We start from the raw sequence: 21,046 nt of genomic DNA, 5'->3' as shown, positions 1-21,046 counted from the left end.
TAGATATTGTGCTCACTAGGGAAAATGGCACATAAATTAGTGTTCTTTGTGTCCAATACTTTCAGAATTTGTGGATTTTATAATCTGGGACACTGGCTTAGAAATACATTGTACATTATCTGCCAAAATATTCTGAAATGTGCATACCCATATTTGGTCATTTAATTTAGTAGGCCTATAACTGTTTGCTTTCTTCGTTAGATAGATTTAAAAAAGTAATAGCCTGTGTGTGTAATGTTAACCAATATCATTTATACAGTATGCATATACTAGTTAGCTTTAAAATAACTAAATAGAAAAAGAGATAAATTCATTGGATCTTAGTTGTCCATCCTACATTATCCAAAGTTGGACCCCCCACCCATCTCAATACTCATCCAGTGCTGCAGATCACTTTCACTTCACTTTCTTTCTATTTGGCAAATGCATCACTACAACATCAATCCACCAAAGTGTACCGCACCTGTCTTTTAAAGGCCAAAACACACCCATGATTAATTAAGAGACTGAAATACGACCCTTTTGAACCATGCGCTTGGACCACCGACCAGCTTTTCCGCCATTAAGCCATCAAAAGTGGTTTTGGACACGCCCTTAATGCACTTGAGTCATGCACTTCAGACATTGCCCTACAATAAGGCACTCAGGCACAAAACACACAACAACAAACAAAAAAATCCCCTCCAAAAAATAACGAACAAGAAAATCAATAATTTGACAATTAAGAGCAATTATAAGACACGATTTAGAAAACTGTAATTAAAAGTGAGTTTGTGAATAAAGTCTGGTGCATCTGCATCTGGCTTTACCTTCAAACTATTTACTTTAAAGAGTATTTTTGATTTTTTACCGTCTTCTGCAGCGATCTGCAGAGTTTTGTCTTCCTGACATCTCCTTGTCCAGTCTGGAGGCTCTGCTGCAGACAGTCACTCAGAAGCTGGGGAGGAGACGAGGAGGACCGCAGAGACTGGTCCAGTCTGACCACCTCTTCACTTCCTCCTCACACAGTCTCAGTGAGAAGACTGGACGATGCACTGAGGAGGGAAACCTGAAAAAAATGTATGTTTGGTGGTTCTTTGGTGAAATTTGGCAAAGTGTTTTATTTTCCCTGAAGTATAAACAGGAAATGTGGAAAATAATATCATAGAACAAAATGATTTGATGACATGGTCTTTATGAAAATAGATTGAAAAGTCTAATCTGCACATATTTATAATATTTTAACAGTTTGTTGCTTCTGTTTTTTGTAAAGAGTATACCTATTTTAAAGGTATTGATTAAAATATTGGTGACTGTAGCCTAAAATTGACATAAATTGACCTCAAATACAAAACTGAATGAAATCAAAAGTGCTCTTGCTTGATGTATAGTTTGTTTCATTGATGTAAGAATGAGTAATAGGTTTATTGTTCTGAATAGCAGCATCTTCTATTTGACCATCTGGATAATTGAGACAAATCTTCACAGTCACATGAATAACTTTAATAAATGGAAGTGTTTTCTGGTTTTACTTTAAACAGTCCAGCAGTTTCAGGCACATCAGCAGGAGGATGGAGTCTAAACAGGCAGCGGAGGCTCACTCCACTCTGCCCTGCACCGACACCAACGCTCGTCCTCACTATGACTAAGAAAAACCTCCTAAATCCTGACACGTGGCACTGACTCATCAAAAACAACAAACTGGACTCACAGAAACACTCACAATGTTCGTACAGTACACCCATGTTTTCTTTACTAGCATATTTTCAGTATACAGCGTACATCTTACATTAATGTTCAAGTAGAACTGTTCAAGCATAATACCTTTATAGTACATTCAGTAGTAAAGACTTCACTCCAAAATGAGACATAGAAAACTTACTTTGATTACTTTTTTTATTTGTTTGTTTCAGCCTTTTTTTTTAAAAAGTCAGTTGAGACTTTTAATGAACTTTTCCACATATTAAAATTGGATTATTTTAATGCAGCAGTTTGCATTTTGGAGTGAAACCCTTCAGTTTGTCTCATGCCTATACTGTAGTTACATCATGTAACACACTTCTGTATATGTAACAGTGCATTACAGTGCAGTCACAACCAGCTTCACACATTCAGTTGGCTGTGTCTTTTTTTTTTTTTTTTTTGGTTTGAAAATAAATAGATATCCAGTGTTTTTGATTAACAGAAACATTTAACAAATAAAAAAAAGCCAGAAGTTGACCAAAGGCATTGTTGTTGTTGTTGTTTATAGCTCAGACTGGCCATGACAATTAATTCTATTTAAATGTATTTATTATTTATCCAATAATTTAATATTTTGCGCATATTTCAATATTTTTTCTAAGAATCTTTCTATGTTGTGATTATACGTACATGGAGAAATAACACAAATGAGAGAAAATACCAGCCAGGTGTTTTTTTTTTTTTTCACCCTCCATTTGAACAGTGATATTGTCACTAAATGACAGATCACATAAATAAAAAAGGTTTTTAAAAATTCATGTATAGACAAAATAATGATTTATAAAACAACAACACTTGTAAATATCATCATTAAATATTTAAGAGGTATTCAACAATGATTGTGATATACTGTATATTATTTTTGAACAACCTCTTAAATACTTCCTGATATATAAAATCAGCTTAATAATGATGTGTAACAAGTACTGGAGCTACTATTTGAGCGCGTGCAGCATTTTCTTCAAAATGAAGATAAGATAGCGAGAGGTCTAATGATTGAGCCCTGAGGAATGCCACTCTTTGTTTTGAACCTATAAATATTATTTGAGGATACATAAATCATAACTTTGGAGTGATGAAACTGATACAGAAAAGAAAAAGACAGTGTAGGATTTATAAACCCAACTTGAGGGTGTAAAGCTGCAGATCTGTTTACGGGTGAACAAGGCACCGAAGCCACATTAGGAAGCATTAACTTTTGGTTCTTTCTTCAGGAGGTAAGGGGATGGATTTACCTCTACGGACTCAGTCTCACAGTAACAGAAACACTTTCCATGTCCATCTTTTCCATTGTCCACTTTTCGATTGTTCTATGTTGCATATGGAGGTCGCTGCCGGATTTGAGCAGCATTCAACTGAATATAAACAAAGAGATAAAAAGCTTTTTAACTGTAGTTGGTCCTTTCAACCTGAATCCTCTGCTCACGCTGCACACGTTCACTTCACAGCGAGCTGTCTTGTGTGTTGGTGCCGATTATAAAGAGTGCAGAAGGATCCTTGCTGGAGCTCTCTCCTGTGTGTTTGGACCCACTGGGTTTACTGGTTTCTCCCTGAGCACCACTATAACTGCTGTTTGAGCCACTGCTACTCTTCCGGCTCGTCACTGGTTGAGGTATTCTGCTCATCGCCGTGTCGCTGCTTTTCTCTTTGTTGCCTTCTTTAGACTTGCCTTTACTACTTTTAGCTTGTTTTGATGTACCCTCTTTTGGTTTCCTGTCAGGTGATTTCTTGTGCTGCTGTGGGGTCGTACTGGGCTGAGGGGGTGTGATTGATGGCGGTGCTTGGATGGTGGGTGGGTTGATCTGGGTACACAGGCTTGCCACATTGGTCTGTATTGTCCCGTTGCTGATGACTACGTCTGTGAGGTGATCGTCATCAGTCTGCTCTTTGGCAAAGTTGACAAACACCTACAAAAATGAAGAAGCTTTAATGTCAAAGGAATCATATGAGCTTGTTCAGCTTTTGAGATAAGGACAGTCATCTATCCGTCACTTTCTTTCCAATAACAGAAGTAGCATGCATGCTAACAATGATCTGTGTGTTTGGGAATAGCAATGTTCTGCTGTCTGTGCAATCTGCCGGCTCTTTTAAATAGAGATCCCTGATAATAGCCGTAAACATGCTGTATAAAAGAACCATATAATGACAGCTAGGAGCACTACTGCATTTTTTATCCTTAGTTTTATGGTATACATTTTTATATTTTATAAGTCAACATACAAACCACAGTGAGACGATGACGTACATTTCTTCCCTGGTATCTTTTTTCTGTTTTCCTGTATTTTTTGTCTGTATTTAAACCTTTTTAAGAAACAACATCCTCTGACCAACTGACACACTGCTACATAAACAGAATATACCAGATCAGGGCCATTTCACCAGAGTTACGCCAACATATTCATTACTTAACACGACCTCACCTGGTCTAGAGTAGTCTGAGAGACAGAGAAGTCAACGATGCCCAGCTCCTCATAGTTATTGGCCAGCATATCAAAGGCACGAGCCAGGTAGCAGGCGTGTGAGGGCAGCTGGTACCGCAGCACGTTCTGGTGGCGCTCCTTCAGCTCGATGCTGGGGAAGGATGTCTTCATGTAGGTGTCGATCGGGCACGAGTCTGGGTCGGTGTTGGTGTCTGCCAGATGGAGAATGATGGTGTAGCCGTCACCAAACCTAAATGATTAAATGATGAAGGATGGAAAGAGAAACATTATTTAAAGTTTAATACTTTACATCATTACTGTTTATAGGAATTGGCTTCTGAAAATAATCCAATTTCAATAAGCAGTAACAAGATTACAACAAAAGTTATAAAAAGTTATTCTGCACAAGTACATACAATAAAATCATTCACATCATACAGTTGTTTTATGAGACCCTTAAGTGTCATAGCTGTTACTTTTAAATTGCCTGACTTCTTAGATGGATGGTGCTACATTTTAGTCTCTATTTTATTAAGTTTAAAATGGGAAGAAGCAGCTGGTCTGTCAGGCAGCTGAGTGAATTGGAGCCTGTGGAGGAAGCGCTGTGAACGTCAGCGATGAATCAGCCTCATATTGACAGAAATATTCCATTCAGGCCGATGCTGATATTTAATTTTAAAGCCTTTATACGAGCTGAAATTATCATGTATCCCTACATTAAATACAAAATGACTTTCACTTGGTTGAGCTGCACAGACACTGACAGATGAGAGAATCATGTGCAAAAGCTTTTAGTTTTAATGGCAGTAATGATGACTTGCATGTAAATTGAGTAAAAATATTGTGGAGATAAACAGTCTAAGTGTCCTTGTTGCTCTCTTTGGTGATTTCTCTTGTGAGAAATCTCATCAAGTGACTCAGCGTAAATTTAGTGTTTGACACAGATGATGTGGAGTGAAATCAGGTGACGTGAAGATGTGAAATTTGTGTGATCTGCTTAATGCAAAAGAACCCAAAACATTCATTTATAGACTAATCAAATGTATTTGGAGTGTAACATTTGTGACAGTCAGACCAAAACTATGCAGCAACAGACCAGTTAGGAGTGCAGTGTGAGGTTACCTGTTCTTCAGGTGTTGTACAGATCCAAGACACTGGAACCTGCCATTGACCATGATGGCCATTCTGGTGCAGAGAGCCTCACATTCCTCCATGCTGCACATACAGACACAGGATAAAATCAGTTTTGTTTCACACATTGAGGAAACTACCAGCCAGAATTCATGCAGTAGTAGATAAAGTAGTTACAGTAAAGACATAATAAGCAGTCTGAATTGATATAAAATTCACTTTCCATCAGTGTTTGTATTTTTTTTTTAAAGAGTTGAATCAGTACATCTGCTTTTACGAGAGTCTTTTTTACACAAGTATCTGTAGTACTGCATACTACACAGGCACGAGTCAGAAGAACATGCTTGCACTTTTTAATCATAGTGCGTTGTGTTAACTGATCAGCTGCGTTGTGTTTTACCGGCACACAGCACGCGAACACACACCTGTACATGTTTTATGAGAGTAAACTATCTATATGTTTTTGCGCAACGTATGTGTCGGAGGCAACCGTGCTTGAGTACACTTGGGTTTGAGGTAATGGGAGTGCGGGCCAGCAGGGGACAGGGGAAGGGGGACATTCGTGCTTCAGCATGGTACGGAACAACTGGCCCTAGTGTGAGTGCGCTCTTAGTGAATATCTCCTCCTACCTGTGGGAGGTGAGAACTACAGCTCTTCCCTCTTGGGTGACGCTGAGGATGCAATCCCACAGAAATCTTTTAGCCTTTGGATCCATACCAGTGGTGGGCTCGTCCTGACCAGAAAGAAAGAAAACAAAGATGTGAGAGAAAATACAAACGCCTATATGCACATTTTGAGAAAGGGTGCTAATGAAAAGTTTGTGTCAACATTTTGCAACATTATTTATCTGTATGTTTTTTCATGAAAGGGTAGTACTGTGTGGTATTGGTATAAATGTTTGTCTTACAGTATAAATGTAGTATTTGGCTAATCATCATATTTTGTATCATATTAAGGGGAAAGATGACAATAACAATTTATCTTCAGCTACATCTGTTTACTACCAATAATGTTTACTCTATTTGGATGGCCATTAGGTGACTTGAAGGGTTTCAGCCTCAGTGTCTGAGAGACAATTTTAGTTTAAACCTCACCAGGAATATAACAGGCGGAGCCCCGATGAGGGAAATGGCAGTGGAGAGTTTCCTCTTGTTGCCTCCACTGTAGCCTCCGGCCTCTCGCTCAGCATACTGGGTGAGTCCCAGCTTCTTCACCCCCCACTGAGCCACCTACAGGACAGCAGTGGAAGAACATCATTGTGACATCCTGCAGACTACACCTAAATATGCCGAACCTTATTCATTTTAGCGTAGAATAGAAAAAAAGAGAGCTGACCGTGACATGTAAAATGTTATTAACATGAATGTTATAAAGAGCAGTGAAGTATCTTTTTACATTTGGATTTTTAAAACTTTTGAGATTCAGTGTAATTTCATTTGAACACAGTACAGGTAGTTAAATGTATAAAGATTGAATGAGAGGATGTTCATTCACATCTCTCCATCATATCTTGCTGTTTTTACTTCAGTTTTGGGGTGAACTGTTCCTTTACAGCACCTTGTTGACAGACTCTTCTGGCACCCCTCGCAGGCGGGCGTAAAGCTCCAGATGTTCACGACCTGTCAGCAGGTCACTGATGGCATCAAACTGTGGACAGTAACCCATCAGCTGGTGGACTCGCTCCATCTCTGTCAGCACACTGAGCAACCACAGAAACAGTTTAATACATTTGTTCTGCTTGATGTCGTTCAGATGAAACCTTTGTAGACATTGGATTTCAGTTACTGCAGTGGGTGTTGTTGAGAGTTTATTACCTGTAGCCTTTGAGGAAAGCCTCTCCACAGGTGACGGGTGTGTCTCCTGTCAGCATGCGAAATGTAGAAGTTTTCCCTGCTCCATTCACCCCCAGCAGGCCAAAACACTGAAGGACAGAAACGCAACAGTTACAACATGTTACAAATGATATATTCATACAACAGTACAACCAGCAGCTGGGACCTCTATACTATCGGAATTTATTTAATCAAAAAGTAGTATGAATAGTAGCAGTTGTGGTGATAGTCGCTACAGCAGCAGCAGTAGTTTAAATACGGTCATAACAAATGTAGGTCTGGATATAGCAGTATTTTTTAGAGACAGCAGCAGTGGTGATTGGAGTAGTAATAGCTGCAACGGGAACTGTTTTAGTAGTAATGATAACAATAGAAGGAGGAGTATGGCAGCAGTAATAGTGGCTCTACTGTGGTAGTGACAGCAGTCGTAGTTGCAGTTCAAGAAGCAGTAATAATTGTTTTAACTGGGACTTGGATTGCATTTGGTGTGATTATTTCTCACCTCGCCACGAGGAATCCCCAGACAGAGACGATCGACTGCTGGCTTCCTTCCTGCTTTGTAAACCTGAGAAACACAAAAACACTTTGTTACATTGACGACCAGAGAGTCACTCACAGTTTAGGATCAACTGAGAAGGTTTATCCAAGACCTTGCACATCAACACGACTTAATACAGGACTCTTTGACACTGTACTCTTTGATTATCCTACTTGTTCTTCCAACCTTGTACCAACATGCTTTTTGGAGGAATTACTCTCCGAATGTTTTTGATGAGATATATTTTAATCAAAAGATGGATTCAGTTCCCATTTATGTTCCCATTCAGCCGTAAGAGCCTGAATGAAGATGACGTACACAGTTTTACTTTTTAAGGCTTGTTTGCTGGCTGTACCTTGCTGAGATCTATCATGGTGAGGATGTCAGCTTGGGCCTTGCCACTTTTGACCCTCTCTCTCTCCCTTGCCACGTCCTCATCTTCTGGGCCGAGAGGAGGTATCTCAGGCTCGTTCCACCACGGCCTGAACAGAGCAATGCAACACCAGAGAATTTAATGAAGATTTTACTGCTTTACTACTGTGGAATAGAGTGTAAAAGTATGACAGCTTGAGACAAGAAATACATTTGAAGAGCACATGCTGAGTCTTCTGTTCATGGAGACAGGAGGTTTGAATATACCTGTAGCGAATAAAGAACTTGTACTGCAGCAGTATGGTGAAGATGAAGAAGATAACGCCTTCAGCTGCCATCGCGAAGAGGTTCTTCCCTACAAAGTCCCACTGAAGAGGGTCCAGAGTCTGTTTGGTGCCTGGAGGAGAAATAATAGCACAAAGACATTCCTGGAAAAACTTTAACAATACAATATGCAGTATAGTCAGTCAGTCAGTCAGTCAGTCAGTCAGTCAGTCTATTATTCCAACTGCAAAATCACCACAATAATAATGAGTAAACATCAACAGTGAAAACATTTGTGGTTTCTTAGAGTACAGAGTAATACTTTCTTTTTTATATATATACTATACAGAATATAAAAGATTTATACTAAATAATAACTAATAAAATCCCTCCTCCAGTCTGTACCCAGTCTTTGAAAGGCGTCTGCCATGGCCTGGTTCTTGGCCATGTCAATGAGTCCTCGTCCGAGACAGAAATGAGGGAATATGAGGAACACCTTCTTCAGGATCCTGTTCACCTCATTCAAGTGCTGAAGAGAAGAAATCAACAATAAATCATACTACTTTTAGCACTAGTTAAAGCACTAGATAATATATATATTTTTAAATCACTAAAATATTACTGCTCAGTGTGCTGCAACTTCTGGCTTTCCTACCTTTGATTACTTTTACTGACAACATTTTATAAATTTCATAATTAATTTATAAATTCCCAAACTTTTTAAATCCAGAGCTGGATGTGACTGAATTCATACTGATTGATGAAAACAACGTTGCTATAACGACTAGCTGCTGTGAAGTTCAATGTTTATGTATGACTGGTGCAGTTTATACCTCGTCTACAAACAGCTCCAACACGAATGTGGCGATGCTGCCATTGATCCCGATGAAGAGGTTGATGGAGGTCAGAAAGACATAGGCCGTACTGGGAACGGAGAACACAAAGGATGCTGGGTACATCAAAGGAGTGATGGACCACCTAAAAAGGAATGATAAGATAATCCAGTAAGTAAAAACAGACACTTTACTTTGGTCACAGACCAGGATCCAACTGGCAGACTGGGACAAAAGAACCTTTGTCTACATAGAGACCTGAAAATTAGAAAATCATGTATCACCATAAATGTAAATCCAAGCAATATGGAAGTCATTTAAATGTTAATGAAAGGATTTGGGTTCATTTAATTCCACCATAAAATGTAATTCTGTGACTAAGAAGATAATATTAACGATGAAAACGTCTCTGCCTCTGTAGTTATGTATGAATGAAAAAACTAAATGAAAGAAAGGTCAAGATCAAGACGAGCACACAGGAAGGCTCTGAAATTAATCTGAAGCAAAAGAAATCAGCAGATCCTGGAGTACGGGAACAGATATGAGGCACTCTGATTATTCAGTCTGCTGAGATATGATGATGTATGATTTTAGGAGAACAGCAGTATTAAGAGAGGTCAGTGAAGTCTGCTTGAACATACCCATAGAGCAGTAGGAGCAGGATGAGAGCAGGCAGGTTGGTCTCAGAGACGTACGACTGCTGTTGGAAACTGATGAAGATCAGCACCACCATGGTGGCGGGGACAGTGTAATTCAGCTGATAAGATGACAAAATATAATTTCAGAAAAACAGGAAGAAAGAGGAAGAATATTATTGTTCACTGAGCATCAATTAATGCTTAAAAATACAAGATCCAAACATGCTGTAACAGTTGTACTAGTGCTAAAAGAAAAACTGAGTTTATCACAACATCATAACATTCAAGTTAGTGATCGTTCATACCAGACCAAAAACAGTCCTGTGTTAAGAGAAGGAGCTTTGTTGGTTGAGGCATGTTGTTTTAGGAGGATGAAATTCAACAAAATGAGGCCAGAGGGAGCAATAGATCCATAAAATTGAAGGCTTATGAGACTTGAAACACTTCCCAGCTCTTTATAATACTATGAGACAAGATTTTGCACCACTGTTATGATGGAAAGAAACATTTTATCCTTCATTTTGAAGATTGCCAGTTGAAATAAACAGGCTGTACTCTACCAGGAATGTGTGCTCTCACATATTAGATGCTCTGTCATGTCCCATTTGCACTGCAGCATATGTTGAGCCAAGTTGGATACTTTTAGTTGGATTATGTATTGGTTATTTTAATACTAATACATTTAATAATTAGAATGTTTTCATTTATGATAGAAAACCAACTAACCATAAATGTGGCAGTAAACTATTCGTTCTTGATTATCTTAAAGTACATTTTATGATATACAGAAATACTATTTTGACATTAAAATATGAATATATTGTAGATGGAAAGTAAACTGGTAATCTGTGGCTCTTATTAAACTCAATGTCGACGCTGCCCCTGATAGAATTGATTCTTTTCTTAGTGTTGGTTTCTTCTCTGGTGATGTATCATATTACAGCAGACACATCCCTCCAATGAAGCTGGCCCATAAAACGTGATAAATGACTTGACCTACTTGTCTAAGAACAGGATATTTTGAGATAGTTTTCTGAAGAAACACTTGTCACATTGTCAGAATATGTGTTAGACCCTCATTTCTCTCCAGTACTGACCATGTCCCAGGTAAAGTTGGCCAGCCAGTAGAGGATTGGTTTGACCCCGCTGACAAACTGAAGGTGTTTGGCTTTGCTGGCTCGCTCTTCAATCAGAAAAAGGACAAAGCTGGCCGGCACAAAGGACATGGCAAATATCACACAGATAGAAACCAGAACATCCACCGATGTGGCCACCCTGAAAGAGAAACTCAGAGTCAGGTAAACATAAACAAAACATACTGTGCATTATGATTAAGCAAAGCTAAAATAGTTATAGACTGACCTGCTAGTTCTGACTGCATATTGCAATTATTAAATTATCTTCTTCTGTGTAATTGGCTCAAGGTTCTCTTGGTCAAACTATTATGCATGCTATACATTACTGCCAATTAAAGCAAATCATTATATTGATTTTGATATTGATATTATACTAATTGAGACAAATTCCCCACTTGACAACTGATTGGGGAAAATATATGAATATAAGTACCCACATCTGCCAATAACAACCCCAAAACACCACAGCAGAGAACTAACATGGCCATTTCGGTGAGTTGTTCCTTGGTAAGGTTGAGTGGGTGGTTGTAGACAGTGATGCCGTGTTTTCTCCTCTCTGAACCTGATGGCAGGCTGGCTCTCAGCAGGCCGTTGTTCATCACGTTAACAAATGACACCATTGCATGCCAACCTTTGTTATTGTACCACACCTGAGTACAGCAGAGAGAGAGAGACACATATTTCACTATTAGACTTGACTGCACTGCTAGAAATGTCTTCACATAGCATATGTCTGTTTGGCCAGTTATTGACAGGAAGAAGAAAAAAAGAGACACATGTTTACCTTCACATTGTTCTGACTGTTTAGTCCTTCGAGAACACCTGGCAGTCTGTTTAGGAGATTATCCAGTGAACTATTCTGTGATGCACCAAAAAACATCAAACATTAGAAAGATTCAGGAAAACAGCAGTGTTGGTTAAACAAGCCTGAAACCTCACTTCACCTGTGGAACTTGGTAACGAGTCCTGATTGCCAAGATCGAGTCTTCGACATGATGCACTTGAGATAAAGTCTGGGTGGCGCTGCCTCCGAGAGAGAAGCCTCCATATCTAAAGCACAGTGATTTAACTTTAATTAACTTCTGGAAATGTGCTAAGTCTGATGGTTTGTTTTGTGCCTTTTCTTTATAAGAGTTTAAACGGGTATAGAAATCTCAAGTTGCAAAATATTAAAGTTACAGGCACTGAAGAGGTTTTTCATGACAGCAACTTACCTGAATTCATTCACCCACTTCTTGGTTTTCAGGCTGTGAATGACACATTAAGGGGAAACTGTAAATCTGTGAGGAAAATTTACTTGAAACTTGAAACTAATCAAAACTGTCTTGTTATATGCAAACTACAAGATGAAACATATATTTTTAGAAACATGCAGATATTTCCATTATTTTGTCTGACATCATCAGACTTGATTTAGGGTCACATGTTTGTCTGAACATGATTTGTAAAATGTAAATATTTTGCATATGATCAACATCAGCTATTAAAAATAAAACTATCAATAAGGTTCTATAGTATTTATGCTTTATGCTATTTATGAGCCATTTTCCTTGTTGAGAAATAAAAAATAATTAATTATTTAACAAACAAAACTGGTATTGACATTAAAAACTCAATTTACAAAACACAAATGGAACAGAGAAGACAGTGATGGAAATGTAGTTTGACCCTTGCATTTATCCTCAATAAAAGTGAAATTGAGGATTGTCCGATAAGCTACATCAAAACTTTGACCTAAAATGAAGAAAAGAACTTTAAATATGATAGAAAATATTCGTACTGTATGAATGTTATAGGTTAAAGTACCTTTTCTTAAGGATCTGAGAGTAGGTCTTCACCAGATAATCAGAGACGTTATAACTTGTCAGATTTTGGAGGATGTCTCCAGTTAGCCTCTTGATCTGAAAAATGATAAAATGAAAAGATGTCAACTGAAAGCATTGAAGTTAGCTACATGAACAGATGACAGTATTGTCCATAACATTCAAACCTTTAATAAAGATGTTAGAAGGCTGCAGAAAACATTAACTATGTTTTAGATTAAGATGCATTTTGAATCATCCCTTTAAGTACTCTTAAGCTTACTCAGCTCCATTTCAAGTGAACAAAAATCAGGATAATTTCACATGTAGAGGATGATGTTTTCAGTCTAATCTGCATGTTGTCGATGCAGAGCTCAGATCCTTCAACAGCACAATCTCATCTGACATCAAACTGACCTGTGGAGGCGGAAGTCCACCAGCACCCCGCGGACAGTCTGGGAGCATCCGGCGAATTTCCTCTGTGCTGCATTGACAGTCAGGAGAGGGTCTCTCTTTGCTCCAATTGCCTCTGCTGAACATTTGCCAGGTGGAGTATGACAACTGTGGCCGCATGAAGAAGCTGCTCCGCTCGCTTTCACACTGAGGGCTCCTGTAGTGAGAACATATAGTAGAGTGAACGTGACTGAAGGTTTTTAAAATAAAATTTGAAAAGTTGCCTGAATATAATAATATTAAAATAAAGTGCACAAAAACAATGTGAATATTTATGGCTACAGTTATAGATTTTCATAAAACCAGAGACTTGTGTTGACAGAGATAAAGTTGAAAAGTAGATGTTGTGGCAATTTCTACTAATGCCAGTAGAGGTCACCGACAACTCAAATCCAGACTTTTATACTGTGTGAAGATTCCACAAGAGACAGAAAAGTTTAGCTTCACCTTAAGCAGTAAGGTTTTTAGTGTAATGACTACATTTGTACTTGTTTGTATTCCTATGTTTTTAATTACTAAACAGTTTTCCATTTGAATTATGCTGAATTGTCCACAATGAAGAAACCTATCTTTGATTTCCACCACATAAATAAGACACAACTGATCGATGGCCTTAGGTCGCCTTACGTGCTGTTGTCCTTTTCCTCTTTCTCCATGCACTTGGTACCAAAACCTGGCTGGTCAAGCAGAGCCTCCAGCAGGTTCTCCATTGCCGGGTTTCCAGGGGCATCATTGCTGTAAATATGAAATCAGAGGTCTAAATAACAATAACAAAGGATCAAATGAAGAAAACATAAAACTTAAACCGCCAGTTTGTAGTAGGTTACCACTGAAAGAGTAACAATGTAGACTGAGATCACAGATTACCACAGTGTTTTTGATGAACATAAATATTTGTAATGGTGAATATTTGGGTGCAGGCCCACCTATAGAAGGTATACTGCTCTCCATACATCCAGGGCTGGAGCTGCAGAGAAGGGTACTTCCCAAACGGCGGTACGATGAGACTGAAGAGCAGTGCGATGAGCACAAACACAGCAGGCAGAACAATCTGAAGCACAAATCAAACTTCAGCTGAGTAACTTCTCCAGAAAACGTACAGAAAGATTGTCTGATGCTTAAAAATGATTAAGTGTTTCCAGAGAAACACTGAATAATAAGTCAATGAGGACCCTAATAACTTATTAGTAACTAACAAAGCAGGCACAGCCCTTGTTTTCATTATGGAAACTATGAATCTTGTAATGACGGATGAACTTTGAATCTAGCCTTCTAACAAGCTGCTGCTGGACATCACCTGAGCGAAGAAACCTCTGCGGCTCCTGCGAGCGTAAAGCCAGCGTTTGATGAAGAGAGCTCTCAGCTGCTGCCAGGTCAGCCACCATCCAGTCAGGGGTAACCCGCCTTGGCCATCTCCGCCTAGCGGGTCTGTTTCATCATGTTCTGCATGCAGAGAAGGTAAAATGTGAGAGCTACCACTGATATGATGGGCTCAGATAAAACATTCAGTGCTGTCCACCTCTGAGATGATGAACGTTCACATTTGATTGGAACTTTTATTCAAAAACAGTACTGTATTCCAAATATCAATAAAAATAAGTGCAATGGCTTACTACTTGAAGTGCTGAGTAATTCTACAATTTGACAGTGAAATATAAAAAAAATCTATAAAAACAGAAGATTCGATACAAAAATGTTGGTGTCCGTGTTAACTTTCATGAACCTATGCTCAGTGGAAAAGGAGCGGGACAATATTTTCAGACACATCTAATATGGGCAAAAATTAAAACACTATTTTTTCTATCGAATTCAGATTTTCAGTGAGGGGTGATCTGAGGGTACCTTGCTTACGAAGCCTTTTCCTTCCTGGCAGCATTATGGAAACAAACAGTCAGACTAGGAGACAAGACAGCAGACTGACTGACACATGAAACACTGTGTGATACAATACAATACAATACAATATACTTTATTGTCCTGCTTAGGGAAATTTGTCTTGGACTCAGCAACTGCGCCATAAATGCCTTGACAGCCACAATGACAACAGACAAAACATCACCAGCCATACCATCCCAACAACAATTACATAACAGTATTGCACATATCCCATAACATTGCACACAACACATACATACACCAATGGGAAAAACACATGCTAAAAGATCACCATAATAAAAGCACTATAAAATTATTGCACAATCTTCGGCCTTAAGCAGCATTGTTTATGAGTTTGATGGAGGTTGGAACAAATGACTTCTTAAAACGGTTGAGTTTGCAGTTAGGGACTCTATATCGTCTGCCTGAGGGTAGGAGCTCATATTCTAAAAGAAGAATACGGGATGGCTCAGTCACTATCCTCTGGGCTTGCCTAAGAGCAGTTTGCTCATAAATGGACTGCAAGGTCTGATAGTCACTTCTTCCTATCATCTTCATGGCCGCGTGCACCAGACGAGTGAGTTTAGTTTTCAGTTTGCAGTAAGGTTGCCATATCAGGCTGACATCCCATACCTAACCCTAAGCTCTCTAGTACCGCCTAGTAAAATAAAAACATGATGCTTTTGTCCACACCATACACTCTCATTCTGCACAAAAAATATAGTCTTTGCTGTAAACGGGAACACAGACTTTCAACGTGGACAATGGGTGAGTCGTGTATGACAACAGGACTATAGTCCCCTATTGATCTCGGGTCTAAGACCATCTCTTTAGTTTTTTTGACATTGAAAATGAGATGGTGAGCATCACACCATTGCACAAAGGATTCTATTTCAGGAAAATAGGCTGAAGGGCTTGAATCTTTGTGCAGTAGGCTAAGGATGGCTGTATCATCAGAAAATTTAAAAACAAGGTTCCCTGGGTGGCTATTTGTACATTCATTTGTATAAAGTGTAAAAAGGACCGGGGAGCTGACACAACCCTGCAGGGCACCTGTGCTGACTGATTTGCACTCTGAGAGGGTGTTATTAACTCTTACCTGCTGACTTCAATTGGTTGAAAAGGAAAAATACCACTTGATTAAAAAAGGGTTGACACTCCTCTGCCTCAGTTTTGAGATGAGCAGATGGGGTTGGAGTGTGTTAAAAGCTGAGCTAAAATCAATAAATAAAATCTGTGCATATGCTTTAGGCCATTCCAAGTGATTGGCAGTAAAGTGGGTGATGCTGTTGATGGCAACATCAGTACCTCTCCCCTGCCTACCAGCAAACTGGTATAGGTCAAGTGCCAAATTGACCTCTGCCTTAAGCAAAGACAACATGTATAGCTCTTCTGCACATGCCTTTAAGAGCAGTGCAGAAATGCCATCAGGGCCAGTGGATTTTTTAGTACACACACGTTTAAAGGTGGACTGAATCCTGTGCGGGTCAATTACAATCCTACGGCTAGCATCAGTTAAAATAGTTCCCATGACATTATTACATTCATCAGTCATGGTTTTCAAACCTAAGAAAAAAGTCATTCAATTCATTTGCTTTCCCCAGATCATCATCAGTACTGAAGCGCTTCTTACATACATGTATTTGTGTGACTGTGAGTGAGTACAGACCTGTCTCTGGTTCTTCAGCATGTTGTCTTTCTACTCGCTGCCCTGATTGCTGCTGACTGGGGGAAGGTTCATCCTGCCGCTCTGGTTCAGCATCCACACCGGTTTCCTCTGCAACTTTCAGAAAGATCTGGAAAAGATGGGATATCATGATAAAAGATTAAACTCTTTACAAACTGAATTAGATGCTATTTGAAGTGATATAAAGTGTGAAAGACCTTTTATCAGGTCTAAAACAAGAATTTTGTCAGTGAAACAAGCACCCACAGGGTCCTGACAGCAGGTGGCAGTAAAAGAGCATTCAGAAGATTTAGACAGAAGTCAGAAGATCAGGGAGAGAGAACTTAATAGCTCAAACAGAGCTCTTATCAGGCTCCATAAATCCGCTATCAGTGTTAATCTGATGCTAGCGTTAATCCCATTATGACCATGGCTGCTCCACAAATATCCAGCCTTCCTGTTAAAACATGGCTGAGATCACGCAGGTGGGAAAGCAACACAGATGGTGGGTGTAAGGGTTAGATGGAGATTGTGTTACAACACAAATCCGTAGTGTATACATACACAGTTAACACACTTATAACTTGGTAAGGTTAGCGCAGAGGTGTCTCAGGATGCACTGTTGTGTGCTATGATATTTAAGCTGGTGGCAACTGCTACTTGCACTGTTTCATAGCGGCAGCAGTTTAATTGACTATTTTTTACATCGATCCTTGTTGGAGCTTTTGTCTCCCTCTTCTGGCTGTCAGAGTAATTAACGTGATTATGTCATAGGCTCCACCATGTTCATCCATTTAAAAGAATGTAAATGTAAATATAATGTAGATACTTACTTTTTCCAGTGTGCTGTCTGACAGGCCGTAGCTGCTGAGGCCCAGCTCATTCAGCCTCTGATCCAGTTCGGCCAGGAAGACAGCCAGGCTGCTGTCCTTGGCGGACGTCTGTGGCAGGTTGATGAACTCACGCCCCGACTCCTCCACCAGCTTTGCATCCGGGATGTGGTGCTGCGCCAGGGCGAGCAAAGCTGCCAAGTCTGCCATGAAGATGATGATGATGAGGAAGGAGATCATGTGGTGTTTTATTCTTATTTAATGATCACTTGTAGAAAGTGAAAATGCATCAAACTGTACTTCAATAATACTGAACCATCTCAGTTAAGAGAAAGTTTAACACTCACATGAGTTGCTCTCCTCACTTCCCAGCCCTGTGTCTTCACTCATGGAGGACTCGCTGTCCTGAAACACACAACACACATTTACAGAGTAGTTAAATATGATGGTGTGACACAATCTGCAAAAACAGCCAAAATGTCTGTGGATTTTGATTCTTTCATGAATTGTAAATGTCATTATTTTTTCAATGTTAAGAGGCTTTTTCTGTGGTTCTGTCATTTCACTCCTGCACTGCTGTTATCACCTGGTCAATGTAACAAAATTATGTTTATTTTGTTAAGATTTTTGTTTGTTTGAAGTTTGTTTTTCCATCATCTTTAGGAAAGATATTTTAAGCTAATTACATATTTGGTGGGTTTTTTTTTTCCTTTCAATTTTTGGACTTAAAATGAAGTCAAGTGAAGTTAAGCATTGTTGAAAAACCTTGGTAAGAGGAGGCAGCTTGTTGGTGCTGGTACTGGTACTGGTGCTGATACTGGTACTGCTGGGCATGCTGGTGTCTAGTCCAGCTCTCTTGACCACAGTGAGGTCGTAGCCAGATCCCTGTTTAGTTTTCAGAAAGAGTGGCGAGCCACAGCAGCACAACTTCCCCTGAGAAATGATGGCAATACGGTCACTTAGCAGCTCCGCCTCGTCCATGTAATGAGTGGACAGGATGATGGTCCGATCTGACAGAAAAAAACATGTTAACTTTATTTTATTTCTCATACATTTTTTGGTCTGTACACTGCAGTTTATAGTGCGAGGTGTGTCAGATTAGGAATGGGGGTTTGAGAGTAGCAGATCAAAGCAGTTGTGGCAAATGGTGAAAGGAAAAAAAACATTCTTTCTTAGGAAAACCATAGACAAATACTTTTGACAAGAGAAGCAATTACATTTTGTCAAGCAGTAAACAATGCCACCAGTATGAGAAAGAAACAAGCAATCAATCTTCAAGCAATCCTCCCAGCAAAATAGACCAAGGTGTCACAGTAATGATTTCAACACCTTTCTTAATCCAAAATGATTATTTTTTTCTCATGTAATTCTTCAATTCAAGCTGATGAAAGTATGAGGTTTCACACATACCCTTTCATAAAATGGATTTCATCTGATCTTAAAACAAGGCCTACTCTCAACCCATCCAGGAAAACTAGAAATTACCGCCTCACAGTTCTCAAGTAATATTGTATGAGTTGTATTGTATTGAAGACTGAAGGAATTTAATAAAGTTCATCCTTGAGTCCAAGTGGACTTTTGTACCAAATTTGAAGAAAATTCCCTTTCACAACATGCTGCCAGGTCCTGACCCCCCCAGGCTGACACAACTCTACAGCCCCGCCGGCCCACACCTTTACGGTATTTGAGCAACAGATCCCAGATCCCTCGCCGGGAGTAAGGGTCAACGCCAGCTGTAGGTTCATCCAGAACAACCACCTTGGAGCCTCCGACAAACGCTATTGCAACAGACAGCTTCCTCTGCATCCCACCTGACGGACAGACAGGGAGGATTTTAGTTTTGGAACAGAAAATAATTCATCAATAAAGAGTTGACACCTCCTTTATATTCACACAGATTTACACACGAGAGGGTCAAGTCATGTTTTAATACAGAAGTTAAACCAGTGAGTTTACCAGAGAGGTTCTTGGTCTGTTCATGTCGCTTTTGCAGCAGACCGACGTCGTCCAGCAGAGTGTCCATCTCAGCCTTCACCTCTGCTTCAGACAAACCTTTCAGACGCCCATAAAACCACACGTGCTCCTCCACCGTTAGACTGAGAGAGAGACAGACACAGAGAAAATATGAAAACGTGTAAATCAATAATAATGAGACCAGTTACTTGCTTGACAGCTTGTTATCAGTATGAGCAGAACACAGCAGACACAGCTGAAATGAGTCTTACATGTCGAACAGGACATTATGCTGTGGACAAACTCCCAGTGTCCTCCGGATGATGTCCATGTGATAGCGGATGTCCATCCCCTTGATATACACCGTCCCCCAGGTGGGTGGAAACAGTCCAGTCAGGACAGATCTGACAGCAGATACAAGAGTATAAATGCTTTGTTTATTCGATCCTGATCTCATACATGTAGCAGACTTTCACTTTCAATATCTTTAACGAACAAAAATGTACAAGACATGAGGTGACAAAAGGTAAAATCCTATAGAAATAAACTCTACACTACCCATTTAAACATAATCATCATCTTTCAGTCCTCAGATCTTACATGGTCGTAGTCTTGCCAGCTCCGTTGTGGCCGAGAAATGAGGTGATCTGCCCCTCGTAGAACTTCAGGTTGAGGTGGTTGACGGCCGGCTTGGCTCCCTTCTTGTAGATTTTCACCAGGTCTGTTATGTTCACTCCAAGGATCAGATTACTGGGTTCTGGTTCAATGTGATCTGATAACAGACACATGTATTTAGTCTGGACTTGAGTTCTGCTTGAGTTCTTAAACTGTGTAGTCAATGGACTTTTTGTCTTATCTCATTAACTTGATTAGTTTTAATAAGCTTAAACTCACAAAACTACGAGCAGGGTCGTTTAACTGGTATGAAGACCAGATGACAAGACAGCAGTAACTGGGCAGGATAACAAGTTACTAAAACTGTCCAATTCTACTTACAATGCTATAAGATACTTATGAGTCATGTGACTTCTGTTTACAAACTGATGGTAGCTTGCACATCTATAAATACATTCAGTGTAAGAAAACAGCAACAGGTGCTGATGTACAGCAGCTTCCTAAATCTCATACTTTCATCCTCTTCTGTTGGCGCAGGGGGGATTGGCATGCCCGCCTCCAGGGGGACTCCAATCCAGAAGTTAACCTGGAAGATGAAGTACCAGGGTCTCGGGATCCCATATTCACCTGGTGTAAACACACACAGTACTGCACACATTCAGCTGAGGGAATTGTTTGGCATTTTCAAAACTGGATCTAAATAAAGGTCAGGCTGGTTTATTTGTTTTAAGAAAGATTCTGTTTAATCAGAGATTCTTAAGCCACAATTCATTCCTCTGTAAAGCTGTTTTCAGCAAAGCACTTGTATCTGCTTCAGCTATAAAAGTGGTGACTTCAGAGTTATGCTATTCTACAGATACAGCGGCCAAACACACAGTTACAAAATTATCAAAAAAGCAACTGCAGCACACTGTGGAAAAAAGCATTTTGTCTATCATCAAGATTTAATTTGACTGTTTTAACAA

General features: G+C 39.5%; 1 protein-coding gene across 1 annotated transcript in view; it reads right to left on the bottom strand.

The window, feature by feature from the left end:
• Positions 1-3,103: 3,103 nt before the first annotated feature.
• abca7 (ATP-binding cassette, sub-family A (ABC1), member 7) overlaps positions 3,104-21,046 on the bottom strand; it is a 29,491-nt gene continuing 11,548 nt past the window's right edge. Inside the window, exons 17-48 of the mRNA XM_053323144.1 lie at positions 20,595-20,708; positions 20,067-20,238; positions 19,739-19,870; positions 19,470-19,609; positions 19,187-19,324; positions 18,279-18,523; positions 17,861-17,918; positions 17,517-17,716; positions 16,687-16,813; positions 14,440-14,585; positions 14,069-14,193; positions 13,770-13,877; positions 13,107-13,299; positions 12,694-12,788; positions 12,102-12,134; positions 11,832-11,937; positions 11,672-11,746; positions 11,368-11,537; positions 10,849-11,026; positions 9,755-9,870; positions 9,114-9,258; positions 8,686-8,809; positions 8,284-8,413; positions 8,000-8,126; positions 7,609-7,671; positions 7,089-7,195; positions 6,832-6,973; positions 6,369-6,503; positions 5,904-6,007; positions 5,265-5,357; positions 4,143-4,392; positions 3,104-3,629 (exon numbers count right to left, since the gene is read on the bottom strand). Of these exons, the coding sequence (XP_053179119.1) occupies positions 3,165-3,629; positions 4,143-4,392; positions 5,265-5,357; positions 5,904-6,007; positions 6,369-6,503; positions 6,832-6,973; positions 7,089-7,195; positions 7,609-7,671; positions 8,000-8,126; positions 8,284-8,413; positions 8,686-8,809; positions 9,114-9,258; positions 9,755-9,870; positions 10,849-11,026; positions 11,368-11,537; positions 11,672-11,746; positions 11,832-11,937; positions 12,102-12,134; positions 12,694-12,788; positions 13,107-13,299; positions 13,770-13,877; positions 14,069-14,193; positions 14,440-14,585; positions 16,687-16,813; positions 17,517-17,716; positions 17,861-17,918; positions 18,279-18,523; positions 19,187-19,324; positions 19,470-19,609; positions 19,739-19,870; positions 20,067-20,238; positions 20,595-20,708 (4,556 nt within the window). The 3' untranslated portion in view covers positions 3,104-3,164. The remainder of the gene's footprint in view (positions 3,630-4,142; positions 4,393-5,264; positions 5,358-5,903; positions 6,008-6,368; positions 6,504-6,831; positions 6,974-7,088; positions 7,196-7,608; positions 7,672-7,999; positions 8,127-8,283; positions 8,414-8,685; positions 8,810-9,113; positions 9,259-9,754; positions 9,871-10,848; positions 11,027-11,367; positions 11,538-11,671; positions 11,747-11,831; positions 11,938-12,101; positions 12,135-12,693; positions 12,789-13,106; positions 13,300-13,769; positions 13,878-14,068; positions 14,194-14,439; positions 14,586-16,686; positions 16,814-17,516; positions 17,717-17,860; positions 17,919-18,278; positions 18,524-19,186; positions 19,325-19,469; positions 19,610-19,738; positions 19,871-20,066; positions 20,239-20,594; positions 20,709-21,046) is intronic.

The sequence above is a fragment of the Scomber japonicus genome, chromosome 7 (assembly GCF_027409825.1).
Source record: "Scomber japonicus isolate fScoJap1 chromosome 7, fScoJap1.pri, whole genome shotgun sequence".
Lineage (NCBI taxonomy): Eukaryota > Metazoa > Chordata > Actinopteri > Scombriformes > Scombridae > Scomber > Scomber japonicus.
This window is presented reverse-complemented; position numbering and strand designations above follow the sequence as displayed.